Consider the following 26,068-nt stretch of genomic DNA (forward strand, 5'->3'; position numbering starts at 1 on the left):
GTGATAACATCAACAATACACTGTTGTGTTCATTACACGTGAATAGAGTGATAATTGAACATGCGGTTGTTTTTGTTGAATTAATCAATCAAGTTGAACACACTTGACGTTGGGATAGTGTTGATCTCTTGAGGGTTGTGTAGACAGTTGTGGCGTCAAGTTTTAAACCGTTTTTATTTATAACTTTTTAAATATGTTTTTAGTACTGTTTACTGAGAAAAGAATTATATAACGGGTCAATTACGAGTACAGACCTTACCAGAGGTGACTATTGAGCAAAGTTTTTAGTTTTTAGAATTATTCAATTATTGTTTAAATCCTACAAATGTAGACATAATAAAACTAACCGAAAATCTGGAGCGGTTATGTTCGCACGTGAATTATCATCCGTTATTGGAATACACAATCTGAGAAACGTATGACATTATAATATTGTTATATTTTTGTCTACAGCTGTTGTTTTTCTTACCAAGTAAGTTTAGTATAAAAAAATTCGATTTACGATTTCCATGTTTCTACCTACACATTATTGGCAAACCTAGAGCGTTGGAAGGGGCTTCCACGCTCTTGTTTTTGCATTTCTGTGATAGCAAGCCGCTTTCTTTTATACGGAAATGCTGCTAAAGATGCCCTCCTCAGACTAAATGGTGCCCCATGTGCCCCAATTATTACCCGAGTTTCTGCCCCGACTGTGCCCTGACTGCCCCAGCGGACCGCAGGAGGCGTGACCCACCTGTAACCCTTGTTTGCTTTGTGACTATAGGGAATCAGTTCATTGGGAATTAGATAACGTCTTCGAGGACGATTGTGCATATTGCGCCACAGCACCTTGTAAACCATTACATTGTGCTATAAAGGCTAAGGATTAGGTCTCATATAATTCAAAATGCGTCCCACTCAACTTGCAGTAACCTTCGGAAGGGAGGCGCATTATAAATACGGTTATTCTTACGAACAGAATACTCTTATAGTGTCTATCGGCTTAATTCCCATATCTAATTTTTATAAACCATTAGCCTATAAGATACTTTAATTTGCTAAACAAATCTGCATTGGATAAATCTGTGCTTAAATATTATCCTAGAAGTCCGTATAAAACGTGCAAACTATTATGAGAGCAACGCACCGTTGAGGTCGCACCTTTAACATCAATCTGAAATCAAAATATTGACTGTTCAGCTGAATACGATGCTGAGTGAAAAACGAGCTTCCTGAGTGGTGTTCATGCTACGGTCCACTGCACTGTATTTCCGCATCTTCACGTGTTTCTATGAGCCAATAAAAATTATTATCAAGTGTCCAAGGTTGATACTAACGCTTGGGAGTTTTACACGGTGCGCAGCAATTTTACCTTGCTCTTGGCTGCTGTGTGTGCGACATCATCCCGTAGAGAGGGGCCGTTATAGATTGACGTTATAAAACGGCCGTGCACTGCCTTTGAAGTATACACTGTATCAGCTGTTTCGGTGATCACACTGTCCCAACATAAAAGTGTTATTGCACTGCTTATCGTGTCATCAGCTGTAGTAAAGCATCATGTTTCTCGATGCACGAGTTCTTGTTGTACTCTTACCTGCCGCCTGCTTAGCTACCTTCGACTTGACTGTACTTCACACAAACGATGTGCATGCTCGGTTTGAGCAGTTCACCGATAAAGGAGGCAACTGCAAAGATGAGGATTCCATGGACGGGGAGTGCTACGGCGGAGTGGCCAGGAGAGTCACCAAGGTGCGGGAAATACGAGCTCAAGAAGATAATGTGATCCTCTTGGATGGCGGTGACCAGTTTCAGGGAACAATGTGGTTTTACCTCTACAAGGGCCGTGCCACCTCACACTTCATGAATGCCATCGGATATGACGTCATGGTGTGTAGTTTTTAAAATTAGGGATGTCGTTTATTTTTTTATTTTTTTCTATTACAAGTTTGAGATACGCCGTTCGTTTTATGATTTGGCAATTTGGAAAAGGATTCGCTTATATATAGGGCTCAATTTCATTGGTGCTTTAAAGGCACAGATCACAATGGTTACCTAAACAATCATTGACAGAACAAAAACGTACTTAACGAGCAATATAGAGCTGCCAATAGTATAGGTTTTCTCGGTCAAATTCAGAAAATGAGCAGCCAGTTTCATTTTAAAGCGTTCGAGTTATAGCTGTTTTGCCTCTCCAGTTGTTACTGCGTTTCAAATTCAGAATTCGGCCATTCAATTTCGTTTGAGTAGATTCAAATTCCTTTAGCACTCTCTTCAATTTAGCGTGGCGCCATTCATTTTCGTGGCACACACGCCTCAGGAAACGTCTGCGAATTTGAATGCTGCTTTAATGAATTGTTAAATATTGAATGATTATTTTGCTAAATCGAATGACGCAACATTACATTTTGACTAATCATAAAACGAAGTCGAATGACCCTTTTCAGTAGTATTCGATTTTGCGCGAAATAGAAGAGCTTGGTGGTTAAATTGGCTGCTCATTCTCTAAAACTGACCCCCTCTGAAATATCGTTGTTTTTGAGGGAAAAGACTGGGGTAATTTCTCAATCAAATTACTTAGAATTCAGCTGAAGGCTTTTGTTATGCATCTGATAGCAGACAAAGTTGTGCAACAAGGGTGTTTTTTTTTCCATTATTCTCTTGCAAATTTGATGACCAAATGAGCCTAAACTTTCACCGTTTTTGTTTAGCTTAGCACACTAAATTTATGCTTATCAGAACAAGATTACCTGCAAAAATAGCATGCTGGTCACTATACCATTGTAAGCCTGCTCATTTCTGCTGAGCAGCATTAAATTATGCAGCGCTGTGACATTGGGCCATGTTATATTGCTAGAGCCTAGCTGTGTGGTATATAGGCCACATCAGCTAGCTGTGCACGCATGCCGAAGTTTCATATTGCAGCATAATGCACATACTGCACTTGTTTAATGGTTGCGAAATTAAGAACTTGAAGTATCCTCAACCCGTTAAAGAATTTAATATCCATCAGTTAAAAAAGAACCCGCAACTATTATGACCAAGATAAAGGGTTCTGAATGCGGTTGAGGCTTTTGGTTGAATTGAAACGTTGTATTTTCTCTGATGTGCAGATAAAAATAATTTTAATAATAACAAACAGCATTAATAAGGCGCATTATGAATCAGAGATTCCTCAATGCGCATAGCAATAAAAACTAAAGGGCAAAAAACAAGACCAATTAAAATAAAGGCCAAATACTATATGGTTTCTCGGTCAACTTCGGCCAATGGGCAGCCAATTTAACCACCAAGCTATTCTATTTCGCGCGAAATCGAATGCTACTGAAAAGGGTCATTCGATTTCGTTTTATGATTAGTCAAATGTAATGTAGCGTCATTCGATTTAACAAAATAATCATTCAATTTAACAATTCATCAAAGCAGCATTCAAATTCACAGACGCTTCTTGAGACTTGTGTGGCACGAAAAAGAATGACGATACGCTAAATTGAACAGAGTGCTAAAGGAATTTGACTTGACTGAAAACGAAATTGAATGATCTAATTCTGAATTTGAAACGCAATAACAATTGGAGAGGCAAAACGGCTTTATAATTCGAACGCATGGAAATGAAATTGACTGCTCATTGGCCGAATTTGACCGAGAAAACCTATATTAATCCGAAAAATAATCGACATAAAAAAGATTCAAGGTAGATACAAATTTAAAACATTAGAAACAACAGACCTAGATATGTATAGATATATATATATATATAGGGCCTAAACCCATAAAAATGGAAACTTTAAAAATACAAGAAATTTTTCAATCAATATACTTTGAACCGTGAGCAATTAGCAAATGTGTTGCATAATCAGAGCAAAACAGCCCATAACCATTATTAGGGAACAAACAATAATGGATACGAGTGGACAAAATAATGGCGGTGTGATGAGGAGCTTATAACATACTATGACGCTATATTATAGGGTCATAGTTTGGTAATAACCCCGCCAAAAATATGTGGTATTTGTATCCGAAGGATTAGTTTTGGTTATGGTAGTAACCATGTCTTGCAAAATTATTTCGCATTAAACTATTTCTGTGACGTGCTGACGTCACTCTATTGTTCAAAGTGTAGATTATTTTTTACGAATCTACACTTCGTTACGGATCTACACTTATGTGTACATTATCCGTAACATAATCTACAGTTGAGTGTAGATTCTTTATTAGTTAAACTTGAAAATTAGTGATACTGTCTTTCCAAACTGAAAGATAGTATGAAGTGCAACAAAACACAGCAGAAAATTATTTTATCTTTCAATTTACAATAACATTTTCCAGCTATGAAAAATCACTATGTATTTTGTAAAACAATCATAAAATTGACCAACCGTCGTTTACGAAATTAGATTGACTAACTAGTGTTCGTTGTTATTGAGAAATCCATTTCCATTTCATTCAAACTGTGTTACATAATAAAACCAATGGGGGAAATAGTTTAGTCAGAGAATATAGACTCGAGAGTGTAGATTCGTGAATACCATGTACTCGCCTTTCACGAATCTACACTTTCTCGTCCATTCTCCTTAACTGAATGACCCCGTTTATAAGAAATCCAGATGAACAAAAATAAATGTCAAAAACCAAATCAAATCTCTAAAACTCACAGGAGGCAAGGCGATTTTGGGAAATTCAAATTGTTTATGTTTATGTTTCGGTGAATGTTGCGGCCGGAGATACCGATATTGCTTCGCTAACGTTCATGGATTCCACATTCTGATGAAAATATCGCGACAGTTGGTCTTTACTAACTTCTGAAAACATTGTATGGTCCTATATATTATTCAAGCATCTTGTTAAAGGTGGATGATTGCAAAGTGGAGGTTGGTGTCAGTAGACGTCACGATGAATTGAAACCATCATCAATCCACAAAACTTATTCGCTAAGTACACAAGTAAGATATATCGGGAATAAACAAAACACAGATTATTGATGTTCAAAACATATTTCAGAAGTAAATGACAGCAAAATTAACTGTTTTATTTGAAATCACTGCAGCATCCCTTTAATTTCCCATTGGGTCTCCGGGGGACTGAATCTCCGGCGGATAAAATTCCCTGAGACACCGGTCATGTGATGGGGAGTATCTGTATCTGTCGAATACTGCATTAAACTCCTCACAGGAAAGTTGCAGGTGTGGTGTGGCGAGTGGACAAAAATTAGTGGTGAACTCCCCTTATGAAAGTGGTCATTTGGAATTTATCTAGCATTGTATTGGATGAGTCTATTGAAGGAGCTTCTCTTATACATACTATATAGGCGGTTCCATTCAACAAGGGTTCTTGGAACAAAGGAAAATATGTTCTTATTGGTTGAAGAGTGGGTGAATGAAATTGATGAAGATTTCCTAGTGAGAGTTTGGTTTCCCTGTGGTTTAAGTTGATACATGGTGTTCCCGGTGACGTGTATCTTGAGCCCCACTCATCTGGTAAATTATTAGTTTTCGCCAACCCTGCCTGGAGAACTATGGCAAGCCACGAATGCAAATAAAAAACAGATCGCTACGGTTTGTAACAACGTTACAAAAACATTCAACAATTGTGTTGATTTTGTTGAAAAAAATTAAACTAACTATGGGAGGTATTTTGTTTAATTAAAAGTTTGCAGAAATGTTGAATTTGGTGAAAAGATCTGTTTATACGATTAAGTGTTTTACCAACATTTGGCCCTCCATGCAAACCAAGGCGGTGTGTTTATCAACAAAAGAAAGGTCCATTAGCCGCGACGGTCATGTTTCCTTTGAAATAAGGGAGTTCGAACTCCTTCCGTGGTCCTTTCCCTGTTTGCATAAACTAGTATTGGTAGTGCACGTAAAAACTAACTCTTTTTATGTAAGAGTAAAGGGGGTTAACTCTGTGGTTCTGGTGCATACTTGTACACCCTTGTTTATATCGAGGGGAAAATGCAGTTAGTTGTAACTGTAGAGGGTTGGTTACAAAACTGGAATACTAGAGCCCTGTTTGATGATCATCCCACGGTCTACATTATGCGAGCAACGGTAATGAAGTTCACTTAAGAGGCATGCCCGACACGCCACAGCAGCCACCAAGGGAACATTATATGAACACTGTTCAATCTTATAGTGTAAATCCGATTTGTGAGCTGATTGTGGATGTAGATGGGATCCCGAAACTAAAAGGTTAACGATCGCAAAGGGTCTGTTTCGAGCGTACGTCATCCCTCCGTAACAATCACCAGCATTTAGAGGAGATTTCTGCCGGAACATTTTCATGGACTATTTTATGGTTGACCGAACATCTGTTAAAAAGAAACAAAATGGTAAAGGTTTATTTATTTATTTATTTGGTCGTCAACCAAGCTTCATACCCCACGAATCGGATCGCGAGATTTTGCGTTTGTTAAGTATGCCGACCTTTTGACCCTGCGACTCGACCGGCTGATGATTACACAATGATGATAAATATAGGGAAACAACGTATAAGCCAATACATTCTTAGAACGAAGGCTAAGTTCTAGAATTTATAAAGTCACCTGAGTTTTTTTAGCTGATACGGAAGTAATCAATGTTGTATTTAGTGTGTACTAAATCGGCCGTCTCTACTGAAACATGAACTCGGTTATCGCAATGCGATAGTTTGCCAGTTACAAATTCTTCCTTAATTGCTGACTTGAAACTTAAAGACATTACTTGTTAAAAAGTTGTTTTCAGTTGTTCTACAAGCCCAAATTTTTTGCCTAAAAGGTGATGTTTTTCCAAGGATGGCGGTTACTGAGCTCATGCATCGATCTGATAATCAGATGACGCGCATGTGACGTACACGGACTGTAACATAGGACATTAAGATAACGAAATTCTGTGTCGTGACGACTGTGTGGGCTTATATGCGTTTAAAGACGGACCAAAAACGGAGCAATTTGCAATTCTTTTAGATAATATCGGCAACCCCTCTTCAGTAATTATTTTAACCTGTTAACGCTATCATTAACCTTTCCAAAAAGCAGATATGAAATTGATTACCTTTTCAAGCATGCGCATAACATGCAAGCCATTATAATAACATTAACCTTTTTCTCAAAATGATCGTCCATTAATTACTCGAAGTAGAATTTGTCTTCTATAATAGAGTTGGCCTTGTCGTTTCGGATTTTGATAAGAAACTACCTAATCAATATTAATCAAGCAGGCTTACCGTACTTAACTGATAGAGTGCTATTAATACAAGGGTTTCAAAATTAATACTTGTCAGTTAAACATGCAGATGATATGCGTGTCGTATCGTCAAGGACACCCACTTTCTGAATTGGTCAGGGTATATACCACTATCATCATGCAAGATCAGACACGATCGATTTCGATCAGCCGTGCCCAAATTGGGATTTATCGCATTTGGTTTGGTTTTTATAATACAATCTGCTTATCAGCACAAAAAGTAGCTTAGCACAACATTAAGCTTGCTATACAAGAAAAACCTTGCCGTCCAAAACACCATGTCGCGCGTGAATTTGTGACTGGTATCCTGCAAAACTGTGTGATTAAAAGCAGCTCTGTGAAAGTCCAGCGAGTGTAACGATTGTGTACTATGCCGATGCGTTCACCACATGATTGAACAGTGACATTACGTCTCTCAATCAAACTATATTAACAATAATAACCGAACTTGCTTCACCGTATGGGTCACTTTTACCATCAATGTGAATTTGATGTGGGTGTGGCTTTTTTTCTCCCCCTTTTCAACAACTATTAGACAGCATGGTTTTCCTGCAAGGTGATTGGCTGACGATGACATCATCGACTAATATGGCAGCTTGCTGTTTTTCGTTGGTATGGTGCCCCGACAAGAAAGGCAGCGTTAGTCAATAAGAAAGAGCCATGGGATGAATGAGCTGAGTCAGTCAGCTCATAGACAGGCGCTTTTACCATACCAACGAAAAACAGCTTGCTGCCATATTCGTCGATGATGTCATCGTCAGCCATCGTCATCGTGCAGGACTAATAATTGATTTTTTCGTAATGGGAGTTTTGGATTAACGGTGGAAACCGCTGTGTCCTGAATGGACTAGGTACGATCCGGTCTCGCTTTTAACATTTCCATGTAGAATATGAACTAATCTATCCATATACGTACTAATTGGGGACTGTTGCCGACATCCATAACGGGAAATTGCCGTGTTTTTGTGACTTGTTTTCTCTGTTTTTGAAGCATTTTTTTACGTATAAATTTCTCTTTTTAAAATTTGAGTTGCACCGATTTTTTTATTACATAACGACAGATATGCTCTTCGTTTCAATTTTACATTATTTTGTTTGAGACTTTTCAGAAAAGGCTGAAAATGACCGAATTCTAGAAGCCCTTTTGACTAATTAATATTCACACAGAGGTCACGCACGAAAAACGATGCATACTTTGCAGATAAATCACAAAGGAAATTAGTGACCTGCGGGTAGACTGACGAAGTAAACTCGCCAGTTCAGCCTGCCTTATCCACTTATTGTAGCGGAACCATGTCCCGATGCTTCCAGCAAATTGGCTTTGATTTCTGCTCGTTCTGAGGGGCATTACTTCTAATTTGCTGTCAGGGTTTCCCTTGGGGCAGTAATTGAAATTAATGATAGAAAGACGCCCGAGGGGAGACTGAATTTTTCTCGAAATAAACCATTTCAGTAGTGATTGTTGTTTAACATTTAAAAATGTCAATGACAGATCTGTCCATGTTTATGCTAAAATGAATTACTCTTATTAATATTTTACACGTTTCCTAAGACTTAATTATGGTGTCGATTAGTAAATAAATCGAAAGAAGTATATCAAAATGTTCAGAATATTTCTGTTCGAAAACAAAAATACCTTCCGGTTTGCTCTGGAAAAAATGTGCATGCATATAGCGTAATTTTCCAGCGGTGCTTATTTTGGGTAACTCAGTTTCGCCATTAAGTGATAAAACCGTACAAAATCTTGCTATGCGTTGCACAATCCTTCACAAGTACAAACTGCAGTTGCATGCCCGTAGAGTTTGTAATGAACTCGATGTCAAAATGCTCAGTTCCCAATGAAATACCCTTTTTCAGTTTCTACCCTTTCTTTTTTTAAACCACAAAGATGGGACAATTTTATGAGTTGCAAACAAAATATCATGCAAATATAACCTCAATAATAATGCAAAAGCCGCCATTCCTTCCTGTATTGTTACAACCCCTAGCTTTACTTGTGCAATTGATGTATCTTGATTGAACTTATAATAACTTCCATCTGAGTAGCGATACGCACTGCATTACGTAGACTGAACATGTTTCAATTTTAATTTAGAAAAATAATATTACAGCAGGCAGAAATCAGCTTTGTGCTTCTGTCAGATAACACTTCAGCGGGCAACCAAACGGCTTTGTGCTTCTGTCAGATAACACTTCAGCGGGCAACCAAACGGCTTTGTGCTTCTGTCAGATAACACTTCAGCAGGCAACCAAACGGCTTTGTGCTTCTGTCAGATAACACTTCAGCGGGCAACCAAACGGCTTTGTGCTTCTGTCAGATAACACTTCAGCGGGCAACCAAACGGCTTTGTGCTACTGTCAGATAACACTTCAGCGGGTAACCAAACGGCTTTGTGCTACTGTCAGATAACACTTCAGCGGGCAACCAAACGGCTTTGTGCTTCTGTCAGATAAGACTTCAGCGGGCAACCAAACGGCTTTGTGCTTCTGTCAGATAAGACTTCAGCGGGCAACCAAACGGCTTTGTGCTTCTGTCAGATAAGACTTCAGCGGGCAACCAACCAGCTTTGTGCTACTGTCAGATGAGACTTCAGCGGGCAACCAAACGGCTTTGTGCTACTGTCAGATGAGACTTCATCGGGCAACCAAACGGCTTTGTGCTTCTGTCAGATAAGACTTCAGCGGGCAACCAAACGGCTTTGTCCTACTGTCAGATAAGACTTCAGCGGGCAACCCGTAAACGGCTTTGTGCTACTGTCAGATAAGACTTCAGCGGGCAACCAAACGGCTTTGTGCTACTGTCAGATAACACTTCAACGGGCAACCAAACGGCTTTGTGCTACTGTCAGATAACACTTCAGCGGGTAACCAAACGGCTTTGTGCTACTGTCAGATAACACTTCAGCGGGTAACCAAACGGCTTTGTGCTACTGTCAGATAACACTTCAGCGGGCAACCAAACAGCTTTGTGCTACTGTCAGATGAGACTTCAGCGGGCAACCAAACGGCTTTGTGCTACTGTCAGATAAGACTTCATCGGGCAACCAAACGGCTTTGTGCTTCTGTCAGATAAGACTTCAGCGGGCAACCAAACGGCTTTGTGCTACTGTCAGATAAGACTTCAGCGGGCAACCCGTAAACGGCTTTGTGCTACTGTCAGATAAGACTTCAGCGGGCAACCAAACGGCTTTGTGCTACTGTCAGATAAGACTTCAGCGGGCAACCAAACGGCTTTGTGCTACTGTCAGATAAGACTTCAGCGGGCAACCAAACGACTTTGTGCTACTGTCGGATAAGACTTCAGCGGGCAACCAAACGGCTTTGTGCTACTGTCAGATAAGACTTCAGCGGGCAACCAAACGACTTTGTGCTACTGTCGGATAAGACTTCAGCGGGCAACCAAACGGCTTTGTGCTACTGTCAGATAAGACTTCAGCGGGCAACCAAACGGCTTTGTGCTATTGTCAGACAAGACTTCAGCGGGCAACCAAACGGCTTTGTGCTTCTGTCAGATAAGACTTCAGCGGGCAACCAAACGGCTTTGTGCTACTGTCAGATAAGACTTCAGCGGGCAACCAAACGGCTTTGTGCTTCTGTCAGATAAGACTTCAGCGGGCAACCAAACGGCTTTGTCCTACTGTCAGATAAGACTTCAGCGGGCAACCCGTAAACGGCTTTGTGCTACTGTCAGATAAGACTTCAGCGGGCAACCAAACGGCTTTGTGCTACTGTCAGATAACACTTCAACGGGCAACCAAACGGCTTTGTGCTACTGTCAGATAACACTTCAGCGGGTAACCAAACGGCTTTGTGCTACTGTCAGATAACACTTCAGCGGGTAACCAAACGGCTTTGTGCTACTGTCAGATAACACTTCAGCGGGCAACCAAACAGCTTTGTGCTACTGTCAGATGAGACTTCAGCGGGCAACCAAACGGCTTTGTGCTACTGTCAGATAAGACTTCATCGGGCAACCAAACGGCTTTGTGCTTCTGTCAGATAAGACTTCAGCGGGCAACCAAACGGCTTTGTGCTACTGTCAGATAAGACTTCAGCGGGCAACCCGTAAACGGCTTTGTGCTACTGTCAGATAAGACTTCAGCGGGCAACCAAACGGCTTTGTGCTACTGTCAGATAAGACTTCAGCGGGCAACCAAACGGCTTTGTGCTACTGTCAGATAAGACTTCAGCGGGCAACCAAACGACTTTGTGCTACTGTCGGATAAGACTTCAGCGGGCAACCAAACGGCTTTGTGCTACTGTCAGATAAGACTTCAGCGGGCAACCAAACGGCTTTGTGCTATTGTCAGACAAGACTTCAGCGGGCAACCAAACGGCTTTGTGCTTCTGTCAGATAAGACTTCAGCGGGCAACCAAACGGCTTTGTGCTACTGTCAGATAAGACTTCAGCGGGCAACCAAACGGCTTTGTGCTACTGTCAAATAAGACTTCAGCGGGCAACCAAACGGCTTTGTGCTACTGTCAGATAAGACTTCAGCGGGCAACCAAACGTAGCTATTATGATAATATGCTTCAGCTGGAGTCACTGATTCAGAAACTTTTTTTCTGTGCATTTTAAATGCTCTTAATTATTCATTCATGCATTAAGGATTTAATAAGGGAATCAATGTGTGGCGAAGAGGTTTTCGGCTAGTGGTTTAATCCCAACGATGCCTGGTTCTTGATAATTTTACCGAGACGAAGTCGGGGTAAATTATAAAGAACCAGGCCTCGGCGGGTTTAAACCACTAGTTGAAAACCGATTCAACACACTTTGATTTCCATTCATGAATACCTTTTCGGTCAAAAACATCATCACTTTTTGCTCAAAAAGTAAAATAAATACAAAAATTATAATTGTTGAAGCCATTGTACACTTTCGGTAAACAGTTATGTCCAAAGGCCCATACTTCGTGTATCACAACTGATATAAAAAATAAGAAACCTGTGAGAATTTAGGCTCAATCGGTCATCGGAGTTGGGAGAAAATAACAGGGGGAAAACCCACCTTTGTTTCTGCACGTTTCGCCGTGTCATGACATGTGTTTATAAAAATAAATCCGTAATTCTTGACAACGAGAATTGATAATTGTTTTAATGTTTTCTCGAAAAGTAAAGCATTTCATGGAATAATGTTTCAAGAGAAGTCTTTCACCATTACCTTCTGTAAACCCTGTAAGTTATTTGTAAATCTGTAAACTTGTATTTTTTTTTCTGCGCCGAAAGTGTATAATGGCTTTCAACACAGCACCCCTCCAGCTATGAAATGGTAAAGCCCCCCGCCGCCCTCGGGTAAACAACTCCTTATAAGGGAATGCTGTGCGCGTATCGCGTGATGTGACACAACTGTTTCAGCCGTTGCTCTCGACCAATAGGAATGAAGAAACTGTCTTAAAAGAACAGATGCAAGGTCGCGTGTCAAGCCCATGAATTAACACTTTTTACCGGTCATAAACAAAGGTTTATACACACCCACGTGACGCGCTCTCAACCAATAGGAATAGCGAAACTGTCTGAGGTATTTAAGAATACAAAATAATAGCAAATAACTGAATTTAGTAATTAAACATTAATGAATGCAAAGTTCGCATTAACCCTCCGAAACGTTTTCAAAAAAATACTACCTACTAGGACGTTTAAAAACGAGCTAATCAACTAAGTGGCTTTATCTTACTGCAACTCATCATTAAAGGGACACATTACCCTTGGATAAGTCGAGTTGGTCAGTGAGCAGAGCTTGAAACCGTTTGTTATGAAATCGATTTTGTTAGATTTTCTGGTTTTTTAAGTAATAGTAGTGTTATGAGACCCTACGTAATGCATGTGCACACGCTGTCAATCATTTATGTGTGTAAGTCCGTTGACCTATTGTGGGCGGCGCTTATCTGTTGTGAAGGATCTAGAATAATCTAGTGTAGTACTTTCTAGAAAACCACACACAAATCCTTTAAATACGGGCTGTGAGAAATTTTCGAGAGGACACATTACGCAAGACTGGTGGAAGCTACGACTTCGGTGATTGTGATACAACTCGTTGAAGGAGCTTGTGATAGAGTTCGCGTTTGACCGAGTGCAGTTAAAGAGCGTATTTAGATTCCGGAAAGGACATTTTCGAACTTAGTCTACAGTTCGGTATTTTGGGGCCTTTTCCCCATATTTTGTGGCGGGTGTCAGATTGTGTACCCGTTGTTGTTTCGTCTTCTTCTGGACATTTTATCGGAGTGAGTTTACCCCGTGATAGCTCATAGTCACATCGGCAAAGAACTTATTTATCGCCCCTGGAGCTGATCGTTTAAAGCCAGTGTTTGTGTTCCTCACCGTATCTTCTGTTGCTGTCGACGTATTAGCCCGTAAGATACTTATTTTGTATAAGAACCATTTGTTAATGTACATTTGATTTAATCAATCATTGTATATTTGTTAAACCGATTCGGTAACTGAAGTGGTTGATAGTTTTATCATTAAATCGCTTTGTTTCTGTGTTCTTATACATCAGTGTCACCTTGTTTGATTTCTTTGTTGCATCTGAGGAAATTCAGGCTTGTTGAGTGATTTATATTCACGGATAGTTTGGAGTTTTTTGGATCGTAACAGTAGGCATCCGTCAATCCCGGAGGACCATTGAGTTGTGCCGTTGGACGTCGGTTTGGGAACAGCGTTTGAGTCCAATGCGAGAATGGCAGTCTCAACCGCAGTAACTGCAGATGACAGGTGTTCTAACTGTATGTGGTTTGAGGCATTGCATGGTGAGGTATCAATATAAATTTGGTTTGCGGTAACACCATGTGTGTATCTACTTGCCAGGTAGAGTTTGTTTTTAGAGAACTGTCTTTCTTTATTCTACTAATGCGGAGTAGATTTATCGGATGTTCGGGAGACTTCTCAGTTCTGAAAAGACTTCTCGACTCCTGACGATGATATAAATGTTCATTATTATTATTATTATTATTATTATTATTATTATTATTATTATTATTATTATTATTATTATTATTATTATTATTATTATTATTATTATTATTATTATTATTATTATTATTATTATTATTATTATTATTATTATTACTATTACTATTACTATTACTATTACTATTACTATTACTATTACTATTACTAATACTAATACTATTACTATTACTATTACTATTACTATTACTATTACTATTACTATTACTATTACTATTACTATTACTTTACTATTACTTTACTATTGCTATCGCTATCGCTGTCGCTGTCGCTGTCGCTGTCGCTGTCGTTGTCGTTGTTGTTGCTGTTGTTGCTGTTGTTGTTGTTATTACTATTATTATTATTATTATTATTATTATTATACATGAGGTCTTTTCGGGGTCGGCCGTCCTCCATGCGGGTGACATGTCCAAGCCAACGCGTGCGTCTCTGCTTGCGGTGGGTAAACATGCAGGTGATTTTCGCTCTTAAATTTCATATGGCAGCAGAAGTTGTGATCTGAGAGCAGAGTTTGAGCCAATAGTCATTGGCGCATCGCCTTGCGGTTTGCTGGACTCTGTTTGGCGTGGTCTGTGGTGCCTGCAGGTTTCTCACAGAAGGCAAGTGTTTCTATGCCGAGAGAGCGCATCTCTTATTTTCTATAGGAGGAGACAGCTCCTCAGCATGAGCCTCGAACCAATCGGGTGACTTGATTTGCCTCTTGCCGAAGGTGGATAAAGCGGCATTGTAGACAGAATCCCTGAGGTGTTCCCATCTCCCGCTGATATCCGAATTGGGTACTCTTGGCAAGACAAGGACCTGGACAAAATAAATGCTTGCACCTTCTCCGGGTTGCGAGTCTTACTCGTGTCACTGCGAGGCCGCCCTGCCTTCTTGGATCTGTGAATGCTCCTTGGTTGAAGCTTCACTTTGCTGCACACAAGAGAGTGGTATGTGTCACAGTCTGCGCTTTGGTAACTGCGGGTTATTTTCACGCTGCCCAGGTACGTCTTGTGAGTACAATGTCAAACTGGTGCCAGTGCTTTGATCTAGGGTGTCTCCATCAGGACCCCTTGTGTAAGTGATGCACATAATGTGGTGACAGCAGAACTCAAGAAGACGCTGACCATTTTCATTTAGATTTCCGATGCCAAACTGTCCCATACACATGAAGACCAGGATTTGTGATCGGCACTAACTCTGGCGTTGAGATCCCCGAGGATGAAGGGTGGATCTTGATCTCGGACTTCACTGATAATTTGTCCTTAGCTTCAGGGGCTGACGTCAGTGTTGGTGCTTATGTTGAAGTCTTATCTGACAAGAGTTTCCTTCTCTTTAGGTGAGCTACCAGCCAAGGTTAATGAGCCCCATCTGCCCATGTTTGAAATCCTAGGTGAACTACCTCCCATGGATGACGAGCTCCACCTGCCCGGCGGGGGCAATCTGGTTTTAGGGTGCCAGAGCTTTGCCTTCACACCTCTGCCCACTGTTCGCAACAGGGATCGGCACGTGAAGCCGGGCAGTAGGAGTTTGAATTAGGAGAGGCTATTTTAGACGCTGATCATATGGGACATTTCCATGGATGAGGAGTGGCTCAACCCCTCACCGTCCCGATCACCCTTAAACCTTTTGATCCCTGTAAAAGTAGAATATAATGATCCACGCGGATATGCCTTGAAATTGCGTGGTCGCCATGTTATGAAGTAAAAAACTTGACTCCACAAATTGGCGTGCCGTGTTAGTTCACGACGTATCAGAAAAAGCATGTAATTTCGAAGCATATACTGTGTGGATCGTTATATTCTACTTTTAAAACATCTTTCAAACCATGTGTACTTTTTAACAAATGGTTTCAAGCGCTTTCCATAGACCAACTCGCCCGATCCAAGGCAACGTGTCCCTTTAACCCATACAATCTATGTTTTTTGTTGAATCTGTAGGCTATCGGGAACCACGAGTTCGACAATGGGCCAGCAGGTCTAGAACAATTTCTACGTGACGTCAATGCATCGGTGGTCAGCTGCAATATCGACGCAAGCAAAGAACCAAGCATTAATGGCCTTTTTACCAAGAGTACAGTCTTGACAATCGGCGGGGAAAAGATTGGGGTAGTCGGGTACACACTCACCCAGACCCCAGAGATATCTACAACGAGTAAGTTTCTAAAATAGATCAGCGTTGTCCTTTTGAAGCTAGCTTCTTTTTGTGTGGTTTTTTTTTTAAACAATCTGCCCGAAACTCCGCCAATCAGCTTCAGTCCATCTCTTCAATACTCAACAGTGAATTATTTAGATCTGTTCAAAGCTTTTAAACTATTTTTTCTGGCTAGAACCATTGCCATTATACCATGCTATGAGCCAAAACTAACCCGGGTCTGTCGACGATTATAACGACAATATTTTCAGAACCACCACAGCATCATCCAGATGGTAGGCTACCGGAAACATGGGGCCTCGTTTGCTGAGTTTTATTATTTTGTAAGCCTACTTTTCCGAGTCAAATTTATCATTGATTCATTCACGTGGTTTGTTTCCCCTTACACACCCTGACAGAAGAGTTAGTGTTCAGTGATGAGATACCCGCCATACAGGCTGAGGTTGATCGACTCATAGTGGAGGAAAACATCAATAAGATCATCGCTTTGGGCCACGCTGGTCATACCATGGACAAGAAGATTGCCAAGGAGGTTCAAGGAGTCGACATAGTTGTCGGTGGTCACTCTAATACATTTCTCTACAATGGTGAGGCAAACTTTTACCCGTTATGTAATTTGCAGGATGGATTCGTCGCTATGCTCACCCATAACCAAGCCGATGCTTTTATATAAACAGAGAACCAATGAGACCGTTTATCACTTAATCAAGGAGCAATACAAAGATGTAGACACTTGCTCGTTGTTCCAGTACCATAGGGGTGCACCCACTACGAATAGGGAGTAACGCAGTGTCGGCTTTATCAATATTCTGTAGGCACTCAAAATACTCCATACTATAGACAAATTTGAGAACCCAATAAAATTGATACAATGCCAAAATGTTGCCTATTTGTAGGCTCGGGGTTGTTGACTTCCAACTTGCGATATTTTTGAGAAATTTCTCAAGATTGATGTTCTGACGTAGGAAAATTACACCGTTGCAGGGGTGTTTTTATTTGGAGGGTGAATAACTGGACGGGCCTTGGTACTCCCAAAAACAATTGAGCAGAGGATAAAATTTCAAGAGACAATAAATAATTTCCCTTGTACTGTTAGCTATGAGATTTCTAATTGTATGTTTGTTTATTTTCTGAATATTTAGCATATGTGCACTGTATGCTATGGGATTTTATTTAATGGAGTATGCGCCTAAAGATCCGCTTTCAGAAGGATCCAGTGGCAACCGTAGTAATTATTTAAATAAAAAATATATAAATTATAATGAAAAATATACTATTACCCTGCGACAATGCGATGGGCAGCAGGTTAATCACTCAATCTGAAAGCAAATGCCATAATATCCTCAACGAACGGTAACGTGATGTTTTAAGATATTTTTCTTCAAGTGTGCCACCGCAGCCAACGGCCACAGCCGGCCAAACAAATTTCCAACCGTACACGCACTTATTCTATGTTGATGTTCTGGTTAGGTACACAACCTGATTCAGATAAACCAATAGGAGTTTATCCAACTGTCGAGCACCCTGACTCCGATACAAGCGGCAATGTACTGGTTGTTCAGGATTACACATTTGGAAAATACCTGGGGCGTCTGCACGTAACATTTGACGACAGTGGAAAGATCACCAGCTGGGAAGGCAACCCTATTTTGCTGGATAACAACGTCGAAGAAGGTAACATGTTGGCTTGAGGTGAACCTGTGAAAGTGGCTCCATTTGTTGTATGGGAGAATTGACGTTTTGTACTTGCCCCCAAAAACTATAACTTTGTCTGAAGTACATCAGCTTTCGGTATAATAAAGTGTTTTGAGAATCATTTCAGTTTGAAGCGTGGTTATGTTTAAAGAGCCCCCAGAGGCTTTATCTGAGAAAAGTCACTTACTACAGTCAGATAATGTTGCTCAGAGTCAGTGTGTATTCCAGATGAGATACGGATTGTTCTTCATGCGTGGACAATAGCTGCTCTGGATTTTTTGCTACATCACTGTCTGAAATTGTTACATGTGTTGTGTTGTTTATTGTTTTATTTTTGAGGATTAAACAAATCAACCATCTTCAAAAAAAAACAAAGATAGCATATACAGTCACTTTAAGAATGAAATTGTCTGTGAATGTGGAAAATCTAGTAAAAATACAATAATTATAGATAATGACAGTGAATCTAGATATTGCAAGATTCTCATGTGGATTTGAAAATTTGCTTTCACATTTGAAGGAAGACAGTTGGGTCCCACTGGTCAGCTACTAGCGGTGCGAATTCTGCTTTAAATTCTGTCTTCTGTCTACGTTTTAAATGCATTCATTTGTTTTGCTATGATAGATCCGGGAACTCTGGAGGAGATTAAGGAATGGGGTGAAGAGGTCGGGAATGTATCCAGGGAGTACATTGGAAGGACCAACGTTGTTTTGAAAAGCGACTGCCGGACAAACGAATGCAATTTGGGAAATATGTTGACTGATGCCTACGTAAGCTATGGAACCCACGACCTTGTGAATGGGACTCGTCAGAATGACGTCACCATTGCCATTATAAATGGTGGATCAATAAGAACACGTCTGTCAGCAGGTGAGTGCTCTCTTGTTTTGGTTTAATATTATAGTCTTTAACGAATATTGTTTTTTTTTTTTATTCTGAGTGTTTTGTTTCTGTCTTTAGGGACATCAGATTGGCTCAGTGGTCTGCCTTTCGTGACCTCTGTGGACCCCGGGTCAAGTCGCTCCTCAGACACAAGGAGCCTGGTAGGCTCTCCAAAACTTTGATGGAAATATATAATGTGACTTGTGGGTTGGGTTTTCATTCCCTTTGACTGCATGCCTCCCCCTTCTCTCCTTCCAATTTGGGGTATTCCTCTGACTTCTAAAATGAAACATTCTTGCTCCCTATTATCCCTTACTGGCGCTTGTGCTGTTGGGTATTGCTTCCAAAATAACCACTTGTTGGAAGTCAACCATCCCCAGGTCACAAGCAAATTGTTTACACTGTTCTCCTTTTTTTGGCTCTCAAATCTGCCTAACAGAATATTTTGGTGGCCTGCAAACCATTCATGAGGTGGTCTTTCTGCCTGCCCCATGTTTAGTGGGACGGAGCCCTAAAAAAAGTCAACAGAAAGGCTCAGATCGTATCTCTACTGATGCTATAGAACATGATTTGTGGCAACCAATACGGGCGAGTTAATAGAGTGCGCCACCAAGTGTCTACACAGAAGATGTATTACCATCTTACGGTTCATCATAGAAACGATTCCACCGTCGTGTGTGAGTTAGGCAGCGTCTGTTTAGGCACTGCCAGCCATAGTCAATAAATCGAAGACACCACTGAAGTTCAAATTGCAGTTCTCGTTTCCATTTAGAAAATGAAGCATAGTTGTATATCACAGCTTTGCGGGTCTGTGTCATGAGTACAGACCAACTGACGTATGTCGTACCGAACAGGTTTGTCGACTGACTTCTTTGAAAACGATCTGTCTTGGGAACTCTCTATGTAGTAGGTCCCGTATTACTGAACCATCAAGATTTCAGACACAAGTCGTGGCCGACGAGCGGTCAATAAGCGCACATGACTAAAAGCTCTGTATCGAACAAAAATACGCAAACCAATTTATCACAGTGTAAATTTCATTCATTATTGTGGTTCGGGTGGTGTGGTAATAATTTTAGTAAGGGGGTAGAATTATGTTTCCATTTGTTCTCAAACCAAGCTTAAGACGTGAGGGATAGATGCTCAAACCCAGCCGGAAACAGGAGGGAATAGAATGGTCTATCTCTTGTTCCACAAATCTAGCCGAAAAGTGGAAGGGATAGATTTCTTATTCTTAGCTGTTCAAACCAAGCTGCAAGCGAAACAGAGGAGAGAATAAAATTAATTATTGTATCCCGTGAAACTCAAACATTAAATGTGCGATATGGTGCTAACGGATAAGTGGACTTTATCAATTTTTTTAAATATTAGCGTAGAGAATAAAAAATATTGATCCGTAAAATGTAGAATATGTTTTTTCACAATTTGGATGAAAAAAATGGTAAACGAAAATTTGTTGCTGTAAAATTTTGCTTAAATTTTCGGACTTCAATGACAGACAGAGTGAAGCCGTCAACTTGAAAAATAATCCCCCCCCCCCAAAAAAAAAAAAAAAATGTTTTGCTACGGCTAGTCCAAAGTTTATCATGTTTCTTGCATAACGAATTTTAAACTTCGGTGAAGTCAGGGATTCACAATAATTTGGAGAGGGGTTTACCAGCATTTGACCCCTTTTCGTCATGTTTTCTACAGGTGATATAACTGTTGGTGACATAACGACTGTGATACCATTTGGCAACACAGTCGACACAATCACCATTAAAGGGATGTTCATCCTGGAAGCGTTGGAACACTCGGTGGCAAAGTACTCTGACGTCGAGCCAGGTGGAGAGTTCCTCCAAGTTTCTGGTAGGTTATTAGGCAACGTACACTGGGCCAAATGTTTACCGCCGAATTCTGCGCTTTATACGATCCAAGATCCCCGCCTACGTGCAAGCGCCGAAATTCGCCACTAACCCGTGAAATACGCTTGCCGTAAGCACAGAATTCCTTGCTTCTGAAGCGCCGATGCTGTGCTTACGGTAAGCAGAGCCATGAAATTGGGCCCTGGTCCCGTCATCCGCACCGATACAGAGGCACTGGTCGTACAGGCTCAATGATTTCATTAGATACGATGATTTCATTTGATACACATCATCAGGTTTCATTAGTTTAATTTGCATCATTCGAAGAGCTTATGTAACCCGCTCTGTGAAAATGAGTCAGATGTTGACAATTTAAAAAATTTAGTAATATATGTGTGGCTGGAAAGAACACACTAGCAGCAGTTCTTTGGTACATGTCTAAGCTTTGGGGTGTATCGCGTTGCTGAGTTACTCCCATTTGAAATATATCATTTTTTGTTAAAAACGAATTACAAATAAAGTGATGTTTTAAACTACCATTTCACGCAAAAGGATACAAATTAGACTAAAGTATGATCACAAACTTGTTGTATTCATAGCTTTATTGCCTAAAAAACGTGTTCTAAAGTTTTACCATGGAAATATAAATCTTAAAAGGTATTTATTAAAAAAAATGTTTTTGAAATTTTCCACATTAATTTTAACTGTCCATTTCTCAAAAATGCATTGCGCGACATCTGACTCATTATCACAGCGTTGGTCACATATAAGTATGTCCCAGATCAACTTCACAATAAGTGATATCAGAATGAATTAGGAAACTCTAGGTCCACTCTGTATGACGCTGCTAAGCGTATAATTCTTCATTTCATTTCCTTTTCTCTCTTACAAAAAAGTGCTTCCCCCCCCCCCATAAAAGTATTCTATAACGTGAGCTATTATACTTTTCCAACTACAAACATGAGGGACTTACAACATTGTGCATTGGGGAAGCACCTCCAAAAGATACCTCAATCCTCTAGTACTAAATTCGAATGACATAATCCTGGGGGCGTCACGTGATCCAAATAGGCTATGTCTGGGAAAGGACTTTTTCCATGTGTTTCTGTAACAGTGAAATCCATTATATAATATGACTCGGGGCTTGAGCACCGCACAGCTATCGACTGAAAGCCAACTGGAAACAAACTTTAGGTCGCCAGGCACTCCCAATGAAGGCCGCCGCCGCGCCACCACTGAACAAAAATCGGGCTCCACTATTTCGCCTGGGCGGAATACTACTCCACCTGGGCGGATTACTATTCCACCTGGGCGGATTACTATTCCACCTGGGCGGATTACTATTCCACCTGGGCGGATTACTATTCCGCCCGGGCGGATTACTATTCCTCATTTCACCGTTATCCGCCTGGGCTGTATTTGTATTCCGCCCGGGCGAACTTGGTATTCCAACCGGGCGGAGAAATAGTAATCCATCCGGGCGGAATATTAATCCGGAATAGTGAAGCTTGATTTTTTTCCGGTATGTCCTAACTACACTTCCGTATAGTTTGCCCATACATTAGAAGCTGGTTTTCATTTTGCCCCGGCGGCGGATTGGCAGCAGCGTTGAATATTATAGGAACTTGTTTTAGATTCACTTGAAGTAAATAATATGTCTTCATTTGGAAATATGCCTACAACTCCCATTAAAATGCGTGTTGATATCTTTACAATCTCTATATATGTATTTCTGCTTTATCTTTGAAATAGGATTGCTAGTAACCTACGATCTCTCTAAAAGTCCCGGTAGTCGAGTAGTCAAGGTTGAGGTTCGTTGCAGCATTTGCGAAGTCCCAGACTTTGCCCCCCTTGATCCGAACAAGGAATACAAAGTTCTAATGAACAACTTCCTCGCTGAGATAGGTGGAGACGGTTACAACATGCTACGGTACAACCATACTGAGCGTATTTCTGGTAAGTTGCGAGCATGTAGTCTTATCTTGGTCCGTTGCACGATGATGTTCAAGGACCAGTCGACTTGTCGACAGAGGGCTCACTTTACTCTCGTTTGAAACGTGTACACTAAAATATAATTACTCAGCAGCACGCAATACCCGTTCGGTTCAAACTAATGGATATTATACAATTATAATGAATGTTTGTGAGTGCAGTGGTGCGAATAATGTTCATGAGTTGGAAGATGGAATGTTCTATTCAACGAGGCGGAGCCGAGTTGAACGGAACATTTCATCTTTCAACGAATGAACATATTATTTGCACTATTGCACGAATGAAAAACATTCATTATTTGTTTTATATAGCATCCAAGTTGATCTTTGTCATTTTGATAGGCGGATACAACTTTCAAAATAAACAAAGCGTATGCCTACAATTTCTAATTATGAAATTACACCCGTTTTTTTTTTTTTTTTTTTTGTTTTTTTTTGTTTGTTTGTTTGTTTGTTTTTTTTTTTTTTTTTTTGGGGGGGGGGGGTCGGCCTGTTTTACAATGTGCGTTCTGAACAGCTATTTTGAGACGCGCAGTTGCCGAATGCTAGTGTGTGCCTTGCTCAGCGTGCAATAGTACTTTTCGGATGGAACGAAAAATGCACGATGAGTGACGTAGCGTGCATTAGTACTTTTGTTTGCTAACACGTGACGGACAATCCTCCAATCAAATGGCAAGGATCTGCTTGGGTGTTATATAAAATACTTTAGTTTGATGCTTTTCAAATGCGTGTCATTGTCATGTGCTGGTTATCACGGATGTGCCGTGTGTACAGACAAACAACCAGCAGCACATTAAATCGGGTTAAGTATTAACATTTAGCTCTGGCTTTCTGCTTATAACATACCTAGAGTGATTAAAATATACACCATCAATTAAAAATAGCTCTAAATCCCTATAAGAACGATGTTTATTTAAACGTGAGACTGGAAGGGACGTCTTATGATTCAAACTCATTTCCAAGACGTATTTTTAAATTATGTTTAATGATCCGTTTCCTATTATGTATCATTTATTTGACAGGTAATCTAGACATAATGGTTGCCACTGAATATATCAAACGTTTGACTCCATTGACGACAGGGCTGGAGAGACGGATCACATTCGTAGAGAATGACGACAACCCTTGCGGTGATGGGTCAACCTCTGGTGGTCGTCATGAGACTGGCGTTTCGGCTATGTTCTTTTCAATACTTATCTTCGCGTTTTACCTTACTTTATAACTATCCGGTAGCTAGGGTGTAGGTTTAAAAGTAGTACCTGTATTGTGTGTGTATTGAAAGTGTTATAGGTTGTTATTAGGTAAGATATTAGGCAGTTGCTTTAAAATAGTTTAAACATGCCGCTACTTCAGAATAGGAACAAGGGTCAACAATTTAGATACTACAGTATAGACCTCTAACATCGATTTGTTTTAGGAAAGTGCATCTCTTTGCTTGTGGAAGAGGAGCCAATGTCGTGGTAAAGGTATAAAACATAACACTCGTGTCCAAAACTGCTTCCCCCAAAACTCAGGTGTATGAATGAGAACACACTCATAACCCATTGTCTTGACCCTGCGTGTCCCAGTTGGCCTGACACACTCATAACCCATTGTCTTGACCCTGCGTGTCCCAGTTGGCCTGACACACTCATAACCCATTGTCTTGACCCTGCTGTCCCAGTTGGCCTGACACACTCATAACCCATTGTCTTGACCCTGCGTGTCCCAGTTGGCCTGACACACTCATAACCCATTGTCTTGACCCTGCGTGTCCCAGTTGGCCTGACACACTCATAACCCATTGTCTTGACCCTGCTTGTCCCAGTTGGCCTGACCCACTTCGGCCAGCTTGACAACTTTTAGGCTCGCTATCACACAGACAATATTTCAGGGTCACAATTGGCCCAGAAATGATTAAATTTTTACCAAAAACAGCAACAAGTGATATATTTATTTTGCTAATTAAATTTAGAATGTTTTCAATTAAGAAAATCTAAGTTAGAATTAGATTAAACAGGTTTTACATCTCATTAAATTCTTATATAGACTCAGGGCGTTGAGAACGTTTGCAGAATGGTCTAAAACAGTTGCTGATGATCAAGGATAATTGATCTTGCTATTTGAATACGTAAACTATAGAGAAGCATCATTATTCGATTTTGGTTTTCCTTTTAAAATAAAAATGTAAAACGCCTATTTGTTTGTCCAACATCTTTATTCAAAAAATAAACCGAGTAAATACATTTTTGAGCATGGTTGGCATGGTGACTTCATCTACCTGCAGTAAAACTGGAAGTGTGTGTCATAAAACTCTCGGCACAGCTGCTGAGGGGCACGGAGCAAGGACAAGATCACAGATTTACATAAAACTTACACGGTCTATAATGATGATAGTAGAAAAAAACCTAAAAATATTTCTATGCAAGTCTCACGCGTATCGGATCCGGAACGAGAAAGCACGTCAAACGAAATTCTTTATTTTTTATGAAAACAAATGTTTGCTTTGAATTATTTTTTAAGCCATTGGACACTTACGGTAAACAGTATTTTCCAAAGGCCCACACCTCGTGTATCACAACTTATATAAAATAACAAACCTGTGAAAATTTAGGCTCCATCGGTCATCGGAGTCAGGAGAAAATAACGGGAAAACCCGTCCTTGTTTCCGCACGTTTCGCCGTGTCATGACATGTGCTTAAAGTCACCTGGAAGTGGTATTTTGTCAGAATAAAGCTTTTGTCACTAAAATATGTGTTTTGATGAGTGGAATATGAATAAACAATTAACTAAGGTTTAAAAAAAAAAGTTTCGATGTTATTTACAAATTTGAAAATAAGCCCGACCCGAGAGGGCGCTGTTCGTGACGTCAATCGAGGCGCAATGAATCGCATGCAGTGCCAACACAAGATAGTGACGCTTGGCGCAAGCTAAAAACATGCCCTCAAAGTTTAAACAATACCTGATTTTGTTCACGTTAGGCAAATGCTCACGAGGTTCGTTACCTCTTTCAGGTACCGTTTTCGACTTCCCAACTAGCTGGAAAAAATTGTTGGGATGGCGTCATGTTTTAGAACAGAACTTTTCTCTTCATGTCAAAATGTGTAGTGTATTCCGGATTCTCGAAGCACGACGGCTCAAAGTGTTTGCTGCACAGCGCTAGAAAAGACTTGCAAACTGACCCTATCTTTAGTTGTTTTGCTGCATCCAGCAGCAATACACCTGGTCGACATTGCCGGAAAAATGCAAGAAAAAAACTTTTTCGAAACGTACAAACTCACGACTAGGACTTAAATGTACTTGCACGTACGTGTGTTCGATGTTCGATCGAGGCAAAGTCTGCCTCGATTGACGTCACAAAAGGGGTAGGCGGAGTCACCC

The 26,068-nt window shown here is 40.4% G+C and overlaps 1 protein-coding gene across 1 annotated transcript; it reads left to right on the top strand.

The window, feature by feature from the left end:
- The first annotated feature begins 1,334 nt into the window (after positions 1-1,334).
- LOC139947377 (snake venom 5'-nucleotidase-like) lies at positions 1,335-25,464 on the top strand. The gene is made up of 8 exons (XM_071945277.1): positions 1,335-1,866; positions 16,082-16,295; positions 16,694-16,882; positions 17,766-17,969; positions 18,616-18,861; positions 20,566-20,721; positions 22,470-22,673; positions 23,731-25,464. The coding sequence occupies exons 1-8, from the start codon at positions 1,537-1,539 to the stop codon at positions 23,928-23,930; spliced, it is 1,743 nt and encodes a 580-aa protein (XP_071801378.1). The 5' UTR covers positions 1,335-1,536; the 3' UTR covers positions 23,931-25,464.
- The last annotated feature ends 604 nt before the right edge of the window (positions 25,465-26,068 follow it).

The sequence above is a fragment of the Asterias amurensis genome, chromosome 14, assembly GCF_032118995.1.
Source record: "Asterias amurensis chromosome 14, ASM3211899v1".
NCBI lineage: Eukaryota > Metazoa > Echinodermata > Asteroidea > Forcipulatida > Asteriidae > Asterias > Asterias amurensis.

Excerpts from the sequence above, each read along its gene's own strand:
- LOC139947377 (XM_071945277.1), top strand. The coding sequence starts at position 1,537 with ATGTTTCTCGATGCACGAGTTCTTGTTGTACTCTTACCTGCCGCCTGC. Across the intron at positions 17,970-18,615 it reads GGATAACAACGTCGAAGAAG|ATCCGGGAACTCTGGAGGAG; the intron begins GTAACATGTTGG and ends TTGCTATGATAG. Across the intron at positions 22,674-23,730 it reads CCATACTGAGCGTATTTCTG|GTAATCTAGACATAATGGTT; the intron begins GTAAGTTGCGAG and ends TTTATTTGACAG.